This window comes from Piliocolobus tephrosceles, chromosome 1 (assembly GCF_002776525.5).
Source record: "Piliocolobus tephrosceles isolate RC106 chromosome 1, ASM277652v3, whole genome shotgun sequence".
Lineage (NCBI taxonomy): Eukaryota > Metazoa > Chordata > Mammalia > Primates > Cercopithecidae > Piliocolobus > Piliocolobus tephrosceles.
The window spans coordinates 42,484,426-42,502,008 of record NC_045434.1 but is presented as its reverse complement, the minus strand read 5'-3'; the positions used below and the strand labels follow the sequence as shown (position 1 = coordinate 42,502,008).

Sequence of the window (17,583 nt, the reverse complement as noted above, 5' to 3'; positions counted from 1 at the left end):
AAAACCAGTGATTTTATTATTAACTTTGTCATTTGATACTTGGTAATTTTTGGTGGGCCAATTACTCAAAGTGATTGGAGATAGGAATGAAGTAAAAATATTTAAGAAATAAATTCATTTTGTGGAGGATGAGATCAGCCCTAGACATACATCTGTCTTTAATTCTTTCCTACTTTGAAACATACAAAGAGAAATTATATAAATAAATATGTTAACTTGATTAGATCAATAAGGTTATTTAAACAGATATTTAGAAGGAAAGTAGCAGAGCAATAAAGGAAACTGGCTTTGGCATTAAATACCTCCAGTTTTGAGATCAGCTTTGCTACTTGCTATTTTTGTGACCTGTGTAAGACATGTTACCTAATATCAAAAAGCTTGCGATTCCTCATTTGTAAAAGGAAATAGTAACATTTATGTGGGTATAAATTGGGAAAATGATTTTAAAACACTTACAAAACCTTTTGCAAGGCACATATTCCAAAACTGTTGCTCATTTATGACATAAATATTTGGGGATTATTTCCCTTTTTTTTTTTTTTTTTTTTTTTTGAGACGGAGTCTGGCTCTGTCACCCAGGCTGGAGTGCAGTGGCCGGATCTCAGCTCACTGCAAGCTCCTCCTCTCGGGTTTACGCCATTCTCCTGCCTCAGCCTCTGGAGTAGCTGGGACTACAGGCGCCCACCACCTCGCCCGGCTAGTTTTTTGTATTTTTTAGTAGAGACGGGGTTTCACTGTGTTAGCCAGGATGGTCTCGATCTCCTGACCTTGTGATCCGCCCGTCTCGGCCTCCCAAAGTGCTGGGATTACAGGCTTGAGCCACCGCGCCCGGCGATTATTTCCCTTTAAAGAACTTTGGAGTACTAGAGCTAGTAGTAGCAACAGATAACATTTATTGAGCTTGTACTTTGGGCCACTGTTCTGCTTGAAGGTTTGTACATACTATGAGTTAGATGCCTTATCATACTTTCTTCCCTAAATTAAATACAAGCTAGTCCTCCTTTAAAGTGTGTGTGTGTGTGTGTGTGTGTGTGTGTGGTATTTGTAAGAAACTGCATATCATGAAAACTTAAATGGAAATTAAAACTGCTTTTCTAAGTTGAATCATGTCTAATAATGTCCAAAAATGAAAATCAAACCTCTGATAGCTCTACATTATATCTATGTCCATGCTGACATATAATGCCTTTTCTTTCCTTTCTTGGTTCATTTTTAAAATTTATTTGCTTTCTTCATTTTTCTAGCCATACATGTTTGATTTTTAAAAATTCATATGGAAGAATTCTCTATCTAGAAATTAAAGTTATAGTTTTACACAATAGCATTTTTTAAATATTAGAAATTAAAGTATATATACCAAATTGGCATAGTAAATTATACTTCTAAAATCAGCATTATTTTGTTCTCCTCTTTTTAGCAGTCTTTGCCTTTCTGGCCAGGGTATTTCATATTCTCCTTAGGCAGTTAATTCTATCAACTGTTCTTCTATAGCAAAACATTATTTTTCCCCTAACCTGAACTTTCCAAAGTTTAAACCTATTTATTCTTCTGGACCTCACCCTATCTTCTTCATAACTCTATCATGTTGCTATGTGACAATGCTTTTCCAGATATTTTTAATCATATTCCTACTTTTTTAAAAAGTCTATTTTATTAAAAGACTTTACTAAGGAAACTTAAATTATGTGTGAAGCTTTCGATTTGGGGGATCAACAATTTATACAAAAGTTGGCATTGTAAATCTCATTATTGTAAAAATATATTGGTGTTTTGAGGGGTTGTGTGTATGTGTATGTGTGTTTACACTTTGAACGTTTGATTAATGTACTTTTTGTTCTTTAAAACATTTGGATAGAAGGCTTGAAAGCATATCACTGCCAATACCATTTTCTAAAAATCAACAAGCTTTATAATTTCATATAAAGAATGTGTCCCGAAGTAAGGCTTTGCACTGCATATTTACAAGAATATTAATTTCTAAAGCTCTGTGTGATTTGAATACCATTTGTTGTCATTTGTCTTTCCTTCTTTTCCCCAGAGAGAAAGCACAGTTGTTTTGAAGTTACTTCTCTGTATATTCCAGATGAAATAGGATAAAGGAAAATGAAATTAATGGTATAAGTTTAATAAATTAAGTGTAATAATTTTTTGCTAATTTTTTCCTGGAAAATTTTAGATTGCTTTTTCTCAAGTTAATTCCATATCTCTGGAAGAAAAATAGTGGAGCCTACGGTAATTTTAATGGATGATTAATGCACTTCAAACTGAATTCACTTCTCTTGTTTTCAAAACCATATTTAAATATGAAAGGAATATTTTTAAAAGTTTTTTTTTAAAGTTCAAGTTAGTTTAATAGGATAACAATACTTGTTGCTCTTGATATCAGTGATTTTAGGGGAGTTACTAAAAATGGTAGAAAGGGAATTAAGTGAGGAAAGTTTTGAAAATCATACATAAAACAAAATTTTGTATCTCACACTAAAATTTTATGAAATTTGTGAGGTTTCTCAAACTGATTAATGAAATAATAAAGTATTCTATAAGTAAACACTTAACAAAATATATCCCCCTTTAGGGTAGTGTTAAGTGATGATGTAGACTACACTTTTCATATTTAACCTTTAAATTTTTTGTCACTGATGTAAGACCGAATAATTCACTAAAAACTTTGAAAGCAAAAACACTTCCATGGTATTCCCAATGCCTGTAACAATGCCTAATGTTGAATGGAGGGAAAAAGTAAATATTTGATTTTTTCCCTTGCTGGTTGTTCTAATTAAGCATCCTTTTGGATCCTATAAAAGTGCAAAAAAAAGGGGAAACAATTAAAAAAGAAAATCTCATAAGATACAACCTGTCCAGAGGAAACCTAGAGAGAAATAGACCCCAGCTTTTTATTGCATGGGAGAAAGAAAGAAAAAATATTTTTTTGAACGGAGGTAAAATTACATAATCTTACAGAGTGTCTGTATCATATTCAATTCCAGAGGGTGGAGGGAGACCTCTGGAGAGGGAGTCATGCAGTATGAGTCAGGAATCAGGATCCTTCACCCTGGAGTCAAACAGAGCAAGGAGGATCAGGGCACTCCCTATAGATCCTTCAGAACAAAAGAAGGGGAGAGGCAGATAATCAGGAAGCCTGTGCCAGGTCTCATTGACAATGTAGGTATTTTCATTCTGGCCAGATTTTCAAGAATATAGTCTAGTTGTATTCTCACAGAGGAAAAAAAATGAATATAGTAAATGCCTTTCTAACATTCTATCTGTTAGAAATCCCCATTACTTGGCCCTTCTGATTCTCTATAATGTAATAAAAACTGATAGGTTTTGGGGGTATTTTCTGTACCATCAAGTAAAGTTTAAATAACATTTGATAAAGTTTTACTGTTAAATGTACATTTTTAAAAGAAGCTACCTCAAATGGCACTCATTTATTCAACAGCTACTGAAAGTTTACTGCAGATACTGGTTTATCTTCCAGATGAAGCACAGGCTAACATGAGCTACAGGGCTTTTGTCATCAGGAACTCAGTGCAATAAGGGTACATGAAAGCATTTAAACAACCAGAACAATGCAATTTCTAATTTCCAAGATCCATGAATATAATATAAATTTCTATGGAAATTTATTTCAGAGAATTTGGACACCCAAAGTGGCAAAGAATTTTCTACATTGAGGGAGAGAAAAGTAAATAGTAAATAAGTAGCAAAATAATGACTGAAAAAATGCCATGGTATAAGAGAAAGGAAATGGAAGACTGTTGGTGAAAAAAGGTCAAAAAAAATTCAGTAAAAGAGAAAAATAGTCAAGAGATAATTGTATAAATCTACTTACATATTCATCAAATATAATTCAGTTTAGTATATAATTTACAAATGGAGACATGCACAAAATAGAATCACCCTTGAATACACATTTGGAATGCCAAACTTCCAGTTTCATACCCTATGCCTCAATTATGCTTATTACTATGTGCAGATCCGAATCGAGTCATTTATCCAACAGTGAATCCATGAAAGTATTATACTTCAAACTCTGATTTGGACTCTGTTAATCTGTATATTCTGGTATATTCATTCATTCATTCATTAAAAAGTGAAGAGGTTCTATATGCCAGTCCTATTACTGGGGTATTTAATAAGCTAAATTATACATAGTCCTTCAATGTGAACTCCCAACTGCTTTATGACAGAGAAAGGTAGTGAGAAATGACACAGCTGAGAAAATAGGGCAAGATTCTCTGAGGAAGTGGTATTATTTAAGACGAGACTTTGAATACAGGATTTTAAACTAGGTTAAGGGAGTGTGGAAATGAGGGCAGACTGAAGGACAGGAACTTTCTGTGCAAGAACAGCATGTGCAAAAATGCCCTGAGGAGATGGGTGGGGATACAGATATGCGGAGGCTCTATGCAAGGCCCCTGCAGCACCGTACAGAGCCTGGGAGAAACAGTGGCACCAGATGGGAATGAAAGGTAGGAAGATCTCAGGTCACTCAGAACCCAGAACCATAGGAAGAATTTGATGAGGTGGGGGTAACGAGTCAAGTAGATAGAGTATAAGGCAGAAACTTTCAGAGCTGTATTCTGAGATCCCTTTGTCTGCAGAGTAGAGAAGCTAGGCCTGGAAAATAGAAGCAAGAATAAATGCAAGAAAACCCCTTAGAAGCTTTTCTACATTAGTTTAGACTAAAGATATGGTAATTGGGACTCAGATGGTATCAAAAGAAATGGAGAGGAGCCAATTGATTTAAAAGGTATTTAGAAAGTTACAAACAACACTTAATAACAGTTGGACCGACTATAAGGGGTAAAAGTGCAGGGTGTATTAAGGAAGTATCCAGATATTTGGCTGGGTAACCAGAATACTATAACATCACTCACAAAGGTAACAAAGAGGAGACAAAAGCCAAGGATTAAGCACCAAATTTAGGGTACTGGAAAAATAACATTCATGAATTTCATTTTAGAAGGCCATTGTGACATCCAAGAGACTGAAAAGAGGGTCTGTTCCTTAGGAAAGAGGTCAAGGCTAAAGCATATTTACATGGTATGGATGCCTTTACCTAAGGAGAAGATAGAAAATGAGGAAACAGAAAGGAGCTAGTTTCAAAACCTTGAGGAACACCAATATTCAATGGCCAAGTGGAAGGAAATGAAGTTTCCTAAGAAGTTGAGTAGGAAAAATGAGATTAAAAAATGAAACATGGATGAGGGAACGAAGTGTGTCAAGCAGGAGGGAGAGTCCAAAGTTGTCAAACACTACAGAGATGTCTATCCATTATGATGAGTACTGGAACATTTCCATTGCATTTAGCAAAATGGATATCACTGGTCACTAGCTAATGATACTTTGATACAGTGGGAGGAATGGGAACTAGATTGAAATAGATGGAAGAGTGAATGGCAGAGATGGGAGTAAGGAAATGATAGCAGTGAACATAGACAATGTGGTTGGCATTGAGGGAATTGAGAGAATAGAAATTATTCATAAGAGGACTTGAGAAAAATACAGAAATTTTTTGTTGTTTATTTCGTTTTGCTTTTCACGGTTTTGTTTGTTGGGATTTGTGTGTATGTTTTTTGAGACTTGAACATATATATTTAAAAGTCAATGAAAACTCCTTTTTGACTTTCTTTTGGAGACAGGGTCTCACTCTGTTACCCACACTGTAGTGCAACGGTATGATAATAGCTCATTGTAGCCTCAAACTTCGGGGCTCAAGTGATCCTCCACCCTCACCTTTTCAAGTAGCTGGGACTACAGGCATGCACCACCATGCCTGGCTGATTTTTTTTTTTTCTTTTTTAGAGACAGGGTCTCACTATGTGCCCAGGCTGGTCTCAAACTCCTGGCCTCAAATGATCCTTCTACCTTTGCCTCCCAAACCAGCACTGGGATTACAGGCGTGAGCTCCTGTGCCCAGCCTCAATGGGAACTCTTTAACAATTGAAAGAAACAGTTTGATAGCGTTAAAATCCCAAGAAAGTCAAGGGATTTAGATCAAGTGAATAAGGATAGGATAGGTGCTGGATGGAAATGGTTATATGTTACATATGAGGAAGCAGAGGACTTCCTTTGTTTGTGACTATGTGTGAAAACGAGGTCACTCTCTCAGAGTAGATCATCTGCTGAAATAACCAGTAGTAAAAGGGTGGTGAGATAAAGGTTAAAGGAGAGTGAATAAGATTTGCAATTCTCATTGAGAAGAAAGGCAGATTTTATTGATCAAAGAAACATAGTAACACCATGGGAGTATTAAGAGTCCATTTGAGTTAGCTGGCCATGAATTCATCAGAGAATCAAAGCGTCATGTTGTGAAACTTCAACAACATTTCACCACTTGTGGACAAGCATGAACAGTGCAGACAGTTGAGGTCATTCAGGAATGAGATTATGCCTTTTGAATAGAAAGGCAATGGATAAAGGAGTAAAAGCAGTGTTTTAAATGATTAAAAAAACTCTGAGCTAGATTAGAAGAAGTGAAAAAATAGAAATCTGATGGCCTGGGAGACAGTGTAGGGGTCAGTGGGCTGGAGCGCTTGCTGAGGGTAAGGGAGTGGTTGTAGTGTAAAAAGTTGCACCAACCCACTCAGTGCACAGGTAATTGTTGATGAAGATGTCTGAATTATCTGAGACAGGAAACATGATAACAAGATCTAGGGGATGTTTGGATGTTTGTGGAAATAGATGACTAAAACAGAGTAAGGAAAAGGTCATCGAAGATAACTAGTAGCTCAAGGAACTGAAAAGGGACTATTCTGACTAGGTCATTCTCATAAATGTTGAAGTCACTCAGAATAATGGCACCCCTGGAGAGAAAAGGCAGCCAATGAGGCAGGTACCAATATCTGAAATGAATGATGGAGAGTGGCCAAAAAGTCTGAGGATAACAGGGGCAGAGACCACAGAAGGTAGTATAGTGAAACAGGCTCAGAGAAGCACATTTTTTTAATGAATAAATTCAGCACCAAAAGAAGATGCATAGCAGCTTTACCTCTAAGTTCTGTTTTCAGAATAACATTTAAACCAATGTGATCCATCTTCTCTAATAACCAAGTTATGTGTACAGTCAAACATTTCATATGGCTGACTTATAGCAGCACAGAATATCAAAATTACCTTAGTTATGTCATTAATTTTGTGGGAAAATAATTAGTAACTGTTCCTTATATTTCTAAGCAAAAGGACTTATCTAGACCAGGGGTCAGCAACCTTTTTCCTTAAAGGGACCAGTCTGCCACCATTACTCAACTCTGCCGTGACAGTGTAAACCAGCCATAGGGAGTAACTAACTCATGATATTTCAAATCTCATCTGTCCTATTTCTGTATCTATTGTTCAATTCATTCTGGACTCAAGTGGAGGACTGGGGTGTGTGCCAATCATGGGGTCCCTTAAAAAGCCAACAATTATTTCTTTTAGATTTAAAAAATAAAGATAATCAGCCAAAGGTTTGTGATTTTCCATTCCCCTAAGAGAACATTGAAAGCAAGCACTCACCTGAACATACAGTTCTCTGAGTTCATATTGAAATTTCTTGGGATCTGTGGTAATTGTCACTGGGCCAATTTCTGTGAAGATGAAAATGACATAGGTCAATAAATAATAATCAATAGCATTAAAGACTTTATTGTATTTATGGATGGCTTTTCACCGTGTACTACATGGTTACTTATTAATGAGAAATAGTAAAATACCAAATACTCTTTCTCAATTTGTAGCTACCAGAGAATAACTTATAATTTACTATAAAGTATGCATATCTAAAAGGATGAATTTTTAACCACAGGAAATGCAAGGAGGAGTAAAATAGTCACAGGACAAAGAATCAGGAGAGCACAGTTCCAGTTCTTTCTTACTCTCACCAGTCAGTAAATATTTATTAAGCACCACTTTGTTGTTAGAATTTAGATGAATCACTTATTCATCCATAATTCAGTTTCCCCAACTTTAAAGGGTAAATTTGTTTGCAACATTTCTGTAAGTCTTACCTCATTCAAAATAAAAAGTTTGGTGCTAAACAAAAAAAAAAAAAAGAAAAAAGTGAACATTCACTGCCTATCCCATAGGTTTTTAAGAATTTGGAGATGTGGCCAGATGCGGTGGCTCACACCTGTAATCTCAGCACTTTGGGAGTTCAAGGCGGGCAGATCATTTGAGGTCAGGAGTTTGAGACCAGCCTGACCAACATGGTGAAACCCCGTCTCTACTAAAAAGTGCAAAAAAATTAGCCAGGCATGGTAGCACATGTCTATAGTCCCAGCTATTCGGGAGTGGAGGTTGCAGTGAGCCGAGTTCATGCGACTGCAGTCCAGCCTGGGAGACAGTGAAACTCCGTCAAGAAAAGAAAGGAAAAGAAGAGAAGAGAAGAGAAGAGAAGAGAAGAGAAGAGAAGAGAAGAGAAGAGAAGAGAAGAGAAGAGAAGAGAAGAGAAGAGAAAGGAGAAGAGAAAAGAAAGGAAAAGAGAAGAAAAAAGAAAAGAAAAGAGAAAGAAAGAGGATTTGGAGATGCGTAGTTGCAAGCACATTAACAGTGCAGGAAATAGTCCCTGTAACTTTTTTTCTCAAGGCTGGGGTGGCTGAACCTGGCTATCGCCATTCTCCTGAGCTGGCTTTGACCACAACTACCTTCAGGGCTGTGGCCATCCTCACAACTGCCCAGATGTACTACACAAAACCACTTCTTCCAACAGGAAAATGTGGGGCCACTGCCTTCCCTGGAGAGCCAAGACTTAGATGGTAAGTCAGGTGAATAGAAGGATACCAGATATCACGGGTTAACTTGGAAATCTGTATATACATATATATTTGTATTTTTGGTTGGATCCAGCATGTCTAAAGTAAAAATTTCAATCCTGAGCTTATTCTCTTTAAAAAATAAATCAATTCTTAACATAGATAAACTAAAAGTGACCATTTATGGGTATCAATTACTTTCCCCAGAGAGAATCCATGTATTTAAGTAATGGTATTAAAATTCATCTGGGTACCATGTGCTTAGATATATCATCTTAAATTCTCAGGGTGGATGAAAAGCTTCCTATCTTATATAATGAAGGTATAGACTCATTCGAAACTATAATGTGCAACTACAATGCAAAATTATAAAGATACTTAACATTCAGCTTTTACAAAATGTTTTCTAGCTTTAAAGGCATACTGCTCAAAAAAGAGCTTATAACTCCAAAGAACAATACTTAATTAGCCAAACCTTCCATAACAAGCTACATATGGTACAAAAACAGACTGTAGTATTTTAAAAGTAAATGAGACAAATTGGAAGGGAGATACAATTTGTCTGCCATAACCCATGTAATTTTTCTTAGAAATAACAGGAAAAAAATGCCTCAGTCCTTCACTATAGATTAGACACTTTGCATTTCGCAAAAGGAGTGGAGAAGCAATTGGAGAAACTGTGAAAATGCAAACATCTGCATTCCATACAAAGCAGAACCATCATTAACCATGTCCCAAGTATATGGAAAATGGAAGAAGCCTACTCCCTCAAGACTAAACAAAGGCATACTTTGCAAAGGAATGCAAAACAGCAAAGAATATGCCAGGCAGTTACACTCTGACATATAAATTGTCAGTAGCATTGTCAAGCCAAGCTTCTATATTCCCACATTGCATAATACTGAAATAATCTAATAATTTAAAATTCAAGAAGTAGAAAGAAATACAAAGAATACTAGAAAAAAACAATTATATAATAATTAAAGAGGTAAACATGCAAGGACATTCCCTATAGTAATAAAAAATATCTGAATATATGCCTGCTCTTCAAGAGTGGGGATCAAGGGATGCTATTAAAATAAGAGGACCAATTAGCCTTCATTTTAGTTAACCAGAGACTCTCAAATATCCACCTGTTTTCAACAAAGATAGGAAACCTTTCTTAAAAGTTCACTATATTTTTGCAAGCCATACTGGACAGCTGAGATAAATCTTTATCGGTTATGAAACATGCTCAGGAGAGGTAACAGCTTGCTGAGCTGTCCTATCCCTCCAGCTGTAAGCATCCTTTCCAATTCATTTTAATTGAATGATACGACTATTTGGCAAAATCAGCCCTCCTCCATTTCAGAACTTGCTTCCATTCCAGTCTTTCTTTTCACATAACAGAGCCCTGTGCCAGCTGTGTCATTAGCAATTTCCTCTTTTCTTCCTTTTCACTCATGCTGGTTTCATCCCCTGCCAAGCCTTTGATGACATTCAGCAGGTACAACTTTGTCCTCTCTTCCTGCCTGAACATGGTCCTCCAGTGCTTATAGAATTAAATGGGAACTCTCAAAGGTAATCTAGGCCCTCACTACAAACTTCAAACTTTGAAGCTATTGCATTTCCTTACCATTTCCATCACTGTCCCCCTTGTCTTTCTCCTGCCCATGTACCTGTCAAGTCTATAAGGCCTGATTTAAACCTTATCTTTTTAAATATTTTTCCTTTTCTCTAATTTGCTTTACTGTCGTCCTGATAACATTGTTATAACAGAAAGTGGAAAGAATAGAGCTGCGTATTTAACAAAATGCAGAGATCATTTCTACGTTATTCCGTTTATTTTATCTAGTTGTTTACAAAGAAAACTCACGCATAAAAATGAAAATAACCATCAATCTCAAATATAAGTATAGAGCTAGAAAGGGCATTAAAGATTGTTTGGTTCAATCCCCTTACCCTACAGACAAGAAAACTTGAGGTCCAGAGACAATGAAAATGAAAAACTTTGGTAGTGGAGAAAGAGGTGAAGATATCTGATAACATATCTTATGTTGAGTGACTTATGCAGCTTGCTAACTTTCCCTGTTTTCCAACATTTCTATTCTGTGAATTATATCAAGACTAACATCCTTCTCCTTTCCTCTGGACTATGGGCAGGATGAGCTTCTTCGGAGTCCAGAATTTTAATATGATGCACACAGTACCCAGCATTCTTGACCCCACATGCCTATATATTTTTTACGTTATTTGTTGTTGTTGTTGTTGTTGTTGTTGTTGTTGTTGTTATTGTTGTTGTTTTAAGACAGGGTCTTGCTCTGTCACCCAGGCTGGAGTGCAGTGGCACTGTCACAGCTTACTGCAGCCTTGCCCTCCCAAGGATCAAGTGATCCTCCTGCTTCAGCCTCCCAAGTAGCTGGGACCACAGGTATGAGCTACCATGCCCAGCCAATTTTTTTATTTTTTGTTGAGACAGGTTCTCATTATGTTGCCCAGGCTGGAGTGCAATGGCATGATCACAGCTCACTGCAGCCTTGACCTCCCAAAGCTCAGTAGCTGCGACCACAGGTATGAGTCACCATGCCTGGCTAATTTTTTCATATTTTTTGGAGACAGGGTCTCACTATATTGCCCAGGCTGGCTGGGTGAATATTTCTTTAATAGACTGAATATCTCTCTTGCCTTGTAAATACTATAATCAACCACACTAAGCAACTTCGCTAGAAAATTGCCTCTCAAATCTATTTAACAAAAAGATGTTGAACACCTACTGTTTGCAGTTGCCACTGGTAACAAAGATGAATGAACATGAACCCTGTCCTCAAAGTCTCACCAGTCTAGTGAGATAAAAATGTAGATATGTAATTACAGTACGATGTAGTAAGCGCAGAAATAAAAGTGTGGAAAAGGTAGTGTAAAAGCGCTAATTGATAGAGACATTTTTTTTTCCCAGAAAGAACCAAGGGAGATTTCAAAAAGGATGTGAAAGTTCTAGATTTCAAATTAGTTAAAACAAAAGTTGTTTATTCATACTGATTTCTTTTTAAGTTCTATACATCAAGTTCACAAGGTATTCACATCTTGTATCAAATAAGTTATTACATATCACTATCTATATTTGCAATAACTTGTATAATTCACAATACTCTATAACACATGCTGACCCACTTTAAGTCTTATAACAACATCATAGAGTAGGTAGGATATAAGTATATAGACAATAGAAGCTTAAGTGATTAGCCAAAGTGGCCCAGCCTCTTTAAGGGCTACCACAATACCAAGTGCCAGTGACATGATAGCCAGCATCTACCATATGATACTACTGATTGCCTGATTGCTTTATTCATACCTCACTTGACTGTCAGCACCTTGAGGGGATTAACTGCCTCAGTATACATTCAGATTTCCAATAAGAGCTTGAATATAGGAGGAAGGAGGAGAAGGACAATAAAAAGAATAAAGATTAAACTTAGGCCTTCAGATTCTTTATTTCTTGCTTTATCACTACATCATGGAGCCTCAATGCTATAGCTAAAGACCATGCTAAAGATCAGTGAGGACACTGATTAATCAACTGAAAAAAAGTTCAGTTTCCTATGTAACCAGAGTGGTTTATTCTTTAGTTTAATCAAGTAAAGTTGATACAGAAAACTGATAACAATTTTTCATATATAACTTATTTTTAAAAAAAAATGGTAGGCACCATGTATTATACAAAAATAAACTTTTTTTGTGCTTCAGAGACCATTTTTTATTTTTAAAAAAATAATGTCTGAAACTCTAAGGAAGTCTTTTCTATTTTCAGTAATTTTATTATTTCCCATTTCCTAAGGATTTATCAGATGGGTTGTATTTATTTCCAGCATCTCAGCTATTGTTCTCTTAATCTGAGTTGCTGGGTTGTACTTAAGAAAATAATGGAAAGAAATTCACAATGTAATATTTTCTTTCACTGCTTCATTTGGCAAGATCAATATCCAGCCTCTCACTTCCTTTTTCCTTTCCACTAACAGATTTCTGCTACTTGTAGTTTTTCTTTACTCAAAGTGGTTCCTTGATAATGAGAGGAATATTTACTGCTGCCTTCTGGGGTCTAAACACTGCCTAGATATAATTTAATAGCCATTTTCCCAATTTCTTTGTATTTTTTTTTTAAATATATTGTTCTTAACTTTATATTGATAGTTATACATGAATAACTATATGAAAAGCTAAAACAAGAACCCCCTGAGCTGCATTATAAACTAATCAATATTTTCAAGGCATTATAGAAGAAGCTAAGAAATATATAAATCAGAGGATCTGCCACAATTGAAATACAGTTAAAAACTTTAAAAACAGCAAGCTATGGTTAGTTAAAAGAAAGCTAAACCAGCATCTGAGAAGAGCCAAGTAGTACAGATACAAGAAGACAGTAAATTTTCTATATCCAAAGAGGATAGTGAGATCCATGAGTCATAGGAAAATACACCATGAAGGCATCCAGGAAGAGACAGGGTATGAGTTGGTATATGAAGCGAACACCAAATTAATAGAGGGTGACAAAAGAACAAAGAAATCCTAGGCATTGGGAAGCGGCCCCCTTAAAATGCCATTCATGAGCTGAAAGTCAACATGTCCCTCCCACTTTCCAAAAATTCTACTCTTAGTCACTTTATATAAGACAAATCAATTATAATGTCCTTTATGTGCAAAGAGGTTAGTATAAATATACATATTCAAAGCATTGGGGATGTTTTCTGAATTAAAAAATTAATACATTATGTTTTCTGCTTTAGGATACTGCAAAAAATCAGATTATTATATCTACTCTTACTGTTTTCAATTTATCTACAATACATGTGTTCCATATTTCTCCATCCTTACTCAATTATAATGTTGCTGTCCAGCACCATTTTTAAATGATCTGCATCTAATCGACAAATGCAGAACTGTTTCCTGACTTTGAGCTGAGCTAATGCCAAGTATATTTCAGGATTCGTTTAGTTGAGTACATTCCTATTCATATTAGAACAGGTAATTTTCAGGACCACTTAAAGGCCCTTATGATTGTTTTGACAATAAAATGATGTATTTTGTGTATTTTATAAAATCAGTGAATTCATGCACAGCATATTATCTAATATGGCTTAAATAGTATTCCGTTCCACTTCCAAAGAGATTATCCACTTAACAATAAGGGGTATGATAACCTTAAATATATGCATTGAACAAAATTGCACGTAGTATATGTATAATGCGTGGATCATTTCGCTTTATGGACTGCTGAATGAGATGTAGAAAAAATTGTTAACATAAATTCAGCAACGTTACACAGATGTTTAGAATAAGAAGCAAAGAAGAACTCCTTAATAATGAACACAGGGCTTTGAGGTATATAGAGTAGGATGTTATTGCTTAGATGACTTTGGCCAGAGCAGCAGAAAGCCCTCTTGCAAAAAAACAGTCATGGGATTTTTATGGCCAAGAAAGTTCAGACTCTCAGTTTTACATGTAATCCTAAATGTAAGATGACATTTTTAACATTAAAATACATCTATGCACTGATAAGGCATAATCAGAGATACAAGAGAACATATATTTTAAGTCATGCTATTTAACAAGATTTCATTAACAAGCTTTCCAATGTTATCAAGCTTTCCAATGTTTCCAATGTTTTGTACGCTGAAAGCAAACAAAAAGAAAATAAATACCATCTTCAAGAATATTTTTGAATTGAAATAATTCTTATTGGGATATGTGTTTTAAATTTTAGGATAAGAATACTGTAATTCATTTCAAAGTTTTAATTGCTCTTAGGCAATTCCTTAACATTAATATTCTTCCAAATAAATCTAATCATTAGTTAGGGATAAAGAAAGTAAAAAATTATGAAGGGAGAGGTAAAATGTTGATGAAGAAGAAAAAAGTCTGTTTGCAAGTCCTTAGAAAGGAATCATTAATATTGTTGAAATTTCCACATGTTGGGAGAATAGACCTAACTTCAGCTTTGATTGTTCCCACAACAACCAAACAAATGTATGCAGCACTTTGACTGTGTTTTCAGAGAAAACAAAACCATATTTATGAAGCAAACATTTTATTCACAAAAATAGGGGAATCAGAGACATTGCTAAATGTATGATAGATGTCTGGGTGTACATAATATGTGTATTCCCCAAATACTTGCTTCAATTCATTCAACAAACAGGCAGTATACACACTTAGCAGAGTTCATACTGTCAGAAGAAAGTATAAGCAAACAAATACACTTAAAGGAGTCTCGATTATAAAAGTCAGAAATATCTGGGTGTGTCTTACAAATTTAAGAATCAGCTGCATGGACTTATGACAAGGTCCTGCTTCCAATGGGGCTTCACCTTGGGGTCTAATGCTTTGCAGTCACTGTAGGGATTTTTTTTTTTTCTTTTGGATTTGTGTTTTGTAAGTGAAGTCACTTACAAAGTCAATGGGATGATTGACCTTGGCTCACAGATGGTCCCACCTCCCACCATCACAAGATTCTCTGCTACCTGCTCTCCCACTCCTAGATGCCCAGGCCCTACTCAGTAGCCCCATCTCTGTTCCTACAGGCTGTCACCTTCTGCCCCAATAGGAACCTGTATATGGGAACAGAAAAGATTGGGGGGTGTAATGCCCAGCACCATCTTTGAGTGGGGCATGGAGGTGGCAAACCCCTCTCCAGGCTAGCAGCACCATAACACACTAGTAGAAGCCAGAGGCCAAGTCTCAGTGGGGCAAGCTTTTCATTCACTTACAATCCAGCTACCAAGCACACCTCAGCGCTGAGGCTTAAAGATCCCTGGGGGTCGCCTGTCTGTCAAGAGTTGGGGTGGCTGGCCCATGGAAAGAGGGGATGTCTGCTTCAAATGGATCTGTAAAGAGCACAGAGTCTGGGGCTTGTGCTGATGGGAAGGGGAAACTGGCAACCCAGGCTGCCTAGAGATGAAGCACAGCCTATATCGTGGGGAAGAACCTTCTGGTGCCCACATGGGTCTGCATTTGCCTAAGAAGTATCCAGATGCCCAGGGACCTCCCTCTCAGGCTCCAGGCCTAGAGGATCTTCTCTTCCAGGTGCCAGCTCTCTGAAGTCTGGCTTAACTTACTAGCAAGAGTTTTACTATCCCTCATTGTGTGCAACGCTAGTTTTAAAATGCAAATAACAGAGCATTTGACTGGTATGTAGATTCACTCAAATTATATAATTCCTGTTTCCTGGCTGATCCCAGATGATGCCTACAGCTGGCCAGGAAAGACAAACACAAACCAGATTAAGAATACTGAAAGAGGAACCATTTACCGTATTATCCTAACAATAGTATGTTGTTCCAAGTTTATCATGACATTGGGTTAAATAGTACTCTCTACTGAAAAATCTGGTTTTTTTTTAATGAAGAGAGAAAAACCATGTTTATATAAAAGAATATATGTCAGATCTATACAAAAATAACATTCTACCTTTCATAGCAATATAAGAGATCACAAAGGAAAATACTGACAGATATAAATATAGCAAAAACAATAAAAATTAAAATCTGAAATATATAAACCAGATTCAGCAGCATTTTTATGAACAATTAAAATAGATTAAAACCTATGATATCTGAAGAGATTATTCAACTTCATAAGAAAAAAATAAAATACCAAACATTACATAAAAGGAAAATTCTTAAAAAAGCAAAAAAAAAAACAACAGGAGCAAGGTCACATTTAGTCATAGTGAAAGAGATGCAAACTTCAGCAAATTTGAAGAAAGAAAACTTTTTTGAAAGATTATTAATCAAACTAGTGTCATGATAAACCTGGAATATTTGTTGTGTTGGTAAGATTGTGAATGGTTACAACATCTGTGAAATTTACTAGAGTTACATGTATTACAAGCCTTCAAAGTATTTTGTGATACACATATGTTCATCACAGCACTATTCACAATTGCCAAGACATGAAATCAACCTAAATGCCCATCAACAGTAGACTGGATAAAGAAAATGTGAGAGATACACACACACACACACACACACTATGGAACATACACCATAGAATACCATGCAATCATAAAAAAAGGACAAGATCATGTCTTTTATAGCAACATGGATGGAGCTAGAGGCCATTATCCTAAGCAAACTAACAAAGAAACAGAAACCAAGTACTAAATGCTCTCACTTACAAGTGGGAGCTAAACATTGAATAAATATGGACACCAAGAAGGTAAGAATAGACACCAGGTCTACTTGAAGGTGGAGGGTGGGAAGAGGGTGAGGACTGAAAAAATACCTATTGGGTACTATGCTTATCACCTGGGTGATGAAATAATCTGTATACCCACTACATGCCATTTACGTAAAAACAAACCTGCACATGTACCCCTGAACCTAAAATAAAGGTCTAAATAAAAGTATCTTATGATAAAGTCATTTCGCTCTTTGTTATAATTCACTGGAAATAAAATGACACGGACATTTTCAGAATATCAATAAAGACAAAATGGAGAAATGATTAAAAACATATAATTCTTTAAATAATATTAGGCATCAATTAAATGATTATTCAATGGAGAAAAATAAGCCAATGTTTACTATATAATAAATAAAAAGGCAAAACACAGAATTGTAGATATACTTTATTTATTTATTTATTTTTTTTTTGAGACGGAGTCTTGCTCTGCCGCCCAGGCTGGACTGCAGTGGCCAGATCTCAGCTCACTGCAAGCTCCGCCTCCCGAGTTCACGCCATTCTCCTGCCTCAGCCTCCCGAGTAGCTGGGACTACAGGCGCCCGCCTCCTCGCCCGGCTAGTTTTTTGTATTTTCTATTAGAGACGGGGTTTCACCGTATTAGCCAGGATGGTCTCGATCTCCTGACCTC

The 17,583-nt window shown here is 36.2% G+C and overlaps 1 protein-coding gene across 1 annotated transcript in view; it reads right to left on the bottom strand.

Annotated features, from left to right (window-relative positions):
- Positions 1–17,583, bottom strand: part of HMCN1 (hemicentin 1) — a 454,750-nt gene that overhangs the window by 343,992 nt on the left and 93,175 nt on the right. The window contains exon 2 of the mRNA XM_023203379.3: positions 7,504–7,574. Within this exon, the coding sequence (XP_023059147.2) occupies positions 7,504–7,574 (71 nt within the window). The remainder of the gene's footprint in view (positions 1–7,503; positions 7,575–17,583) is intronic.